At 53.5% G+C, this 6,000-nt stretch overlaps 2 protein-coding genes across 2 annotated transcripts; one reads left to right on the top strand and one right to left on the bottom strand.

Moving 5' to 3' along the window:
• Positions 1 to 100: 100 nt before the first annotated feature.
• Positions 101 to 582, top strand: B0T15DRAFT_399963 (uncharacterized protein; the record flags this gene model as incomplete). The annotated part of the gene is made up of 2 exons (XM_062865035.1): positions 101 to 242; positions 326 to 582. Coding segments are annotated over 2 exons (399 nt in total), but the record flags the coding sequence as incomplete, so codon positions are not given.
• A 230-nt stretch (positions 583 to 812) lies between these two features.
• Positions 813 to 3,095, bottom strand: B0T15DRAFT_495383 (Aldehyde/histidinol dehydrogenase; the record flags this gene model as incomplete). Its single annotated transcript, XM_062867093.1, has 7 exons — positions 813 to 1,269; positions 1,346 to 1,443; positions 1,468 to 1,950; positions 2,291 to 2,397; positions 2,468 to 2,545; positions 2,697 to 2,949; positions 3,021 to 3,095. 7 exons carry the CDS (start codon positions 3,093 to 3,095, stop codon positions 813 to 815), a joined length of 1,551 nt encoding a protein of 516 aa, XP_062720755.1.
• Between the last annotated feature and the right edge of the window lie 2,905 nt (positions 3,096 to 6,000).

Raw genomic sequence — 6,000 nt, 5'->3', positions numbered from 1 at the left:
TAACCCTAACTAACCTAACCCTAACCCTAACCCTAACCCTAACCCTAACCCTAACCCTAACCCTAACCCTAACCCTAACCCTAACCCTAACCCTAACCCTGAGCACCTCCCTGGCGGCGAGGTGACGGGGTTCATCATCACAGCGCCCTCCTTCGGCAAGACCGACGGCAAGCCGAATGCCATTTATTTCTCGGGTGACACCATCTACCTGCCCGAGCTCGTTAAAATGCGCGAGCGGTTCCGTTAGTACTAGTTTCACCACCTTAGGACCAGGGGAAAAAAAAAAGGATGGCACTTGCTGACAATTATATGAAATATGATATAGACATCTCAGTCGCGCTGCTCAACACCGGCAAAGCGACCGCCCCGTTGCCAACTGGCCCGCTGCAGATTACTCTGGACGGGGCGCAGGCGGCGCGTTTGTTCCGCGAGCTTGGGGCGGACGTGCTCGTGCCGATGCACTTTGAGTCTTGGCGACATTTTGCTGAGGAAAAGTCGGACCTCAGGCAGGCGTTAGAGGTAGGTGGGGTGATGGATAAGGTGATGTGGTTGGAGCCTGGAGTTAGAACGACGATTGTGTAAGCATTGATGTTCCCAGCGGACGGGCTTTCTTCGTAGAGGAAATACATAAGAAAGCTTGCCGAACAGCCCTAGAAACCCCAATCAGCAGGGTGGACAGCGGCTTTATATTTCACCAGATACATGATTGTCACTGAGAAGCCAGAACCCGAAGCCCAACCCGCCATGCCTAGTTCACCCTCCTTACGAGTGGTCCTCAAAGCGAAACTGAACTCGGTCAACAAAGTGTGATCCTAGCTAAACACCTTCTTCCACACCCAGATGCTTCTCGAGTTGGTGAAATGCCGGAACCCCTCAAGACCCCATTCCATACCAATTCCGCTCCCCTTATGTCCGCCAAACGGCACATTCGGCGTCACGTCAAAGTGCGAGTTGACACAGACGCTGCCGGCGTTGATCTGGTGCGCCATCCTCTCGGCGCGGACCAGGTCCCTGCTCCATATCGAAGTTCCCAGCCCCGTCTCGAGGGCATTGGCGCGGTGGACGACGTCCTCCTCGGATGACCACTTCAGCAGCGGGACAATCGGACCAAAGCGTTCCTCCACGACGATCCGCGAGTCCTCGGGTGGGTTGTCGATGATGGCCGGCTCGATGAAGTAGCCCTTGGATGTCTCGCGCACCTTCCCCTTCAGCACTACCTTCCAGCCACTCTTCTCAATTTGTGCGTACATGTCCTTGACAATCTCATATCTAGGAAGTAATAATTAGAGAGAGATGTAACTAACCAGATTCCGGGGGTGGCGTGTGAAGGTATTACGAGACTTACTGCATGGGATTCTGCAAAGGACCAACTACCACATCCGGCTCGAAGCCGCCGCCCGTCTTGATATTCCTCTTGGTAAACTCGACCATGGCGTCGCGGAACTCGTCCTAGATCTTCTCGCGAACGTAGATGCGCTTGCACAACATGCAGATCTGGCCCGAGTTGAGGAAAGCGAGCGTGGTGATCTTGGGGAGACACGTCTCAATGTCCACGTCGTCACACACAATGGCGGCATCGTTGCCGTCCAGCTCGAATACGTAGCGCTTCAGGGACTTTGCACAGCTCGCGGCGACCTTCTTACCTGTGGGGATCGAGCCGGTAAAGCTGATCATGTTGATATCAGGGTGCTCCGTCATCCAAGGGCCAAGGTTGCCGTCTCCGCTCAGAACCTGGAATACCCCCGGAGGGAAGATAGACATGGCGAGCTCACCGAGCTCCAGCTTGCAGTATGGCGTGTAGGGTGACGGCTTCATGGTGATGGTGTTGCCCGTCATCAAAGCCGGACCAACCTTGCCCACGCCGAGTAGGATGGGCCAGTTCCAAGGGACAATGGCAGCGACAATGCCCAAGGGCACGCGGGTCGAATAGATTGTGCGCTCTTCCGTGTCCTTGAGTATCTCGTTTTAAAGCTGCATTGTTGCGAAGGTGCGCAGCCACTGCAGCGACATGGTCTTCCAGCCCACGCTGTTGGTCGTCGTGGAGAAGGCGCGGTTGACAGAGGTGGCCATCACGGCGCCAGTGCCAGGAAGAGCTGCAGCGACGTGACAACAAAACCACGCTCGATGACTGTGTTGGACTACCAAGACCTTTGTGGTCTTTGTGCCTACTGTGGCTTTCAAGCCCTCTCACATATAAGCGACTCCGGTGGCTTAGCTGGGCACATCTAAGTCTTCGTCTCAACACTACGAATTCAAACCACTTCTATCTATGCCTCTGACCTCCGCGTACTCCAACAGCATCCGACAGCCAGCTATGATCGTTAAACACCTTGCCGCCGCTGCCCTTGTAATTGATATTGAGATTGGCCGTGAGCAGGGCCTGTTCCTCGATCGTGTCTTGGCACCGTTAGCCTAGGCTGAACCCGTTGTGCAATTAATAGTATTGGTTGTGGGAGGCAGCACTTACCAGTGTCGGAGGGAAGCTGAATTAACCGTCTGTTTTTAAGCTTATTGAGGACGTACTTGACCCAGACGCGACTGGTCCCTAGTGATTCGGCAGACAATGTCAGCCGTCAATTCCTGTTTCAAGGGAACGGAGGGTGTGACCGTGTGAAGCAGCTATATCGTCTGGGGAGCAAAAGGTGACTCCGAGACGGCCGCAAAGGTGTATCAAGGAGCACATGGGTGTAGCTTACACTGGTACTCTCGGGCAGGAGGCTGCCCGTTGTTGGCAAAAGGCTCAACCTCGAGAATGCTATGACCCATTCCGCTGACCGCCGGGGCCGACAAGTCGCAAACCTTGAGGATCACCACCCTTGTTCTGGACGAGGTCGGGTCGCTGATTGACTGCTTCTGGTAAGAGTAATGGTTGACGATGCGTCTGGCTTTGTCGTCGACGACGACGTTTGTAGCTTGGTGCAGGGTGTTCCCTACCCAGAGGCCCCAGCGCTGTGATGAAAGCAGGGCAGTTAGGAACGAAGACTGCCGCTTCTGCTGCTCAAAGGCGATAGCCGACTTACGTATTTGTTCTCGACCCCATTATTGAGAATGTAGTCGAGCGTCAGGTAGAGGCTGTTACGCTCAACCGATGGCATGGTGGCGGGTGCGTGTGAGCCGCGTGTATGAGATTGAAGTTTGCGAAAACGAAGTCGGAACAAAACAAGAGGTGAGACGCAGATTCGTAAAGCCGGCTACGGATGTGGTAAGAATGGGTTCAAGGGTGAAGTCAAGCTGATGATCGGGTGGAGAATACAACAGACTCGGGGGTTGGCGGTACGATAAATACTGGTACTTTTATCGATACACGCAAACTATCGACCATCTAGCTTCGGAGTAAGGATTCCATCCAGCTATCCATGGTCACCTGTGCCGGCTAATGCATCCTCAGGTACCTACTTGGATCACGTCCTCTATGGACACCAACGGGCATGCCTCGCCGGGGAACCACTACGCCCATGGCTAGGCGGTCCGCAGCTTCGGGCGACGCGATGCAAACGATACTGAGATCCTCAGAATTAAAAATAGGTAAGCCCAAGTCGGACGGTTCATATGAAGGCCGTTGTTTGGGCAACGTGCTGGAGCAGTGAAGATCCGACAGGGTCAGATAATTGGACAGGTCGCCCTCAATCCCGGAGCCTTTGGAGGATTGAGAGTGTGAGGACATCCTGTAGCAAGCGAGACGTTGCAAAAGAACAACCGAGCGGCACAGAGCACGGCACTAGTCTGGCTTCAGTTGACCTGGCCAAGTAGCCAAGGAAAGGGGACCGTATTTGGGTGGTTATGCCAAGTCCGCGTCCAGTGAGGGAGGAGGACGGCATATAGTCGTGTGTATGCCAAGGGCGATGGCGGCACAGCCAGATCGATGTTTGTTGCAACTGGCCCGAAGAGTCGAGCTGAAGGGGGCGCGGCTCTGCCGAGCCCGCGGCGTGCTTGCGTGGCACGTTGTGGCATAGTAATCTTTAAACTTCAAGTTATGGGTTGCTTCATCCGCATCCATCTCACGGTAGTCCATACTCGTCAGGTCGCCACCTCGATTCAAGAAGACTCCCAAGTTGTCTCCCTCCATATATCAATATTGCCCTCGACTCCAGAGCTTGCGCGGCTGCTCCACAGCGGCGCTACTCCCATCACTCTGTGACTCTTTCACATGCAGGTTACTCCGTACTAGTAGCGGTCAGAATGCCAATCGAGGACTCCATTGATAATGGCTACCTCATCTGCCTTTGCGTATCCACGCCCGGCTCTGAATCTAGACGTCAGGCGAGCTTGACAGTTGTCGACATTTCATCCATCCTGGATAGCCTGCCCAATGCCTGCTCAGCTGATCACTTGACGCGCTCCTTGGTCTCGACGCCATAGGCGCCAGAGTCCCGGATATACAAAATATACAAAAACAATGATGTTGACAATGGAATCCGCCGCCGCCAAGGGCAGGAAGCCGCGGTACTTCTCCTTCTCCTCGGGTATCATGCTGTAAGTCGGACCCCCCCCATTCCGAACACCCCACATTCCGAACACTTTGTAAGCCTTGGCATCTGAACCGCCCATCTTCTTCAACCTACTACATTACAACATCATCAACCCACCACAATACAGGAAGCATCTGAGTCGGAGCTTTCTGACCCGCTCTCTTTAATGCCAGACTCTTCAAGACGACCAGCCTCAATTTGAGCCCGGTGTACCTGTTCAATGGAAGCGAACTGCTTATTCGGATCCGGGACTACCCTCCTCCTTCTCGACGGCCGGGCTGCCTCCAACTGGACTTTCAGAGCCTCGTTTTCCTGTTGCAAGCGAGCCAATTGGAAATCCTTCTCATCAAAAGCCTTCTCAACCTTCTTGAATAGAAGCCGTCGCGTAGAAAGATCTTGCCGCCGGATGGCCAGGTTGGTTAGGTGATCCCGAAGGTCTACCTTCTTGCGTGGAGTCTGAAATTCGACCTCCTTAGCCGTAGTAGTGGGATGGCCAGGTAGCGTAGGAGCTGGGGTCTGTAGTAGGCGTAGTAGATCATCTTCGTCAGGCGCCCGGTTCGAATTTTCCAGCAAGAGAGAGCTCATCAGTGGTTTGGCTATACTAAGAGGCTATAACCCAGATGCCTTCCACCCAGCTTTGATGTTATGAGCTATAATTGACTCCCTACGAGCCTGGACAAGGCACTTTAACATCAACTGCTTGCCCAATGCAGTATATTCTGACCAGCTAGTCAAACGATTGAGGAGCTTGTAGTAGGTGTGATTGAGGGGAGAGAACACTGATAAATCCAACGTCTAGAGAACGTAGGAGGTATAGGCTGGTACAAAGAGTAGTTGGATATTGTTGTTAAAGCACTCCCATATAAATTCAGTGGTTGTATAGCTGCCATAACCGTCCAGTATTAACAGCCGCCTCTGGGAGGGATCCTGCGGCTGGGTCCGAGGGATGAAGACCTATTGCAGCCATTCCAACGCAATTACCCTATTCACCTAGCCTTTATCGGTTGCAGTGAATAGCCAGTCCTTCAGTTCGTCCTTGGCGATAGGGAACCACTGCTATTAAATGCTCTTGCCCCTGAAAATGACAGCTGGTGGGAGTGATACCCCTATCGGAGACGCACTCCAAGAAGGAGGTCCAGGCATGCGAACCAGGGACTTTCCGTTGCACTACGCGTGTATGGGCACTTCCAACTACCAAGCCGTTGATACCCTGACCTTCCATAAGGCCGAATTCGTCAAAGTTCCAGCGGTTGGCAGGTAAGATGTCCTTGATAGCTAGGATCTTTAATTATAGAAACCAGCTACGGATAACCGCGTTAGTGGCGCCGTTGATACGAGCTGAGTCGATCTTACGGCCTCTCTGGGTTCGGATAACCGGGTTTCTACGAAGAAACCGGGTTATCCAGCCCTTTCCAATGGTTATACGGGTGGCTCCCTGTGCCTATAGAACTCGGCTGGTGAACTCCCTGATCTGGGTATGGGTTGGTGGAACACCGAGAGCGGCCTGGGTCAAGACCCATCGGGTAAGATG

The sequence above is a fragment of the Chaetomium strumarium genome (genome assembly GCF_033439665.1).
Source record: "Chaetomium strumarium strain CBS 333.67 chromosome Unknown B0T15scaffold_5, whole genome shotgun sequence".
In the NCBI taxonomy this organism is placed as follows: domain Eukaryota; kingdom Fungi; phylum Ascomycota; class Sordariomycetes; order Sordariales; family Chaetomiaceae; genus Chaetomium; species Chaetomium strumarium.
This window is presented reverse-complemented; position numbering and strand designations above follow the sequence as displayed.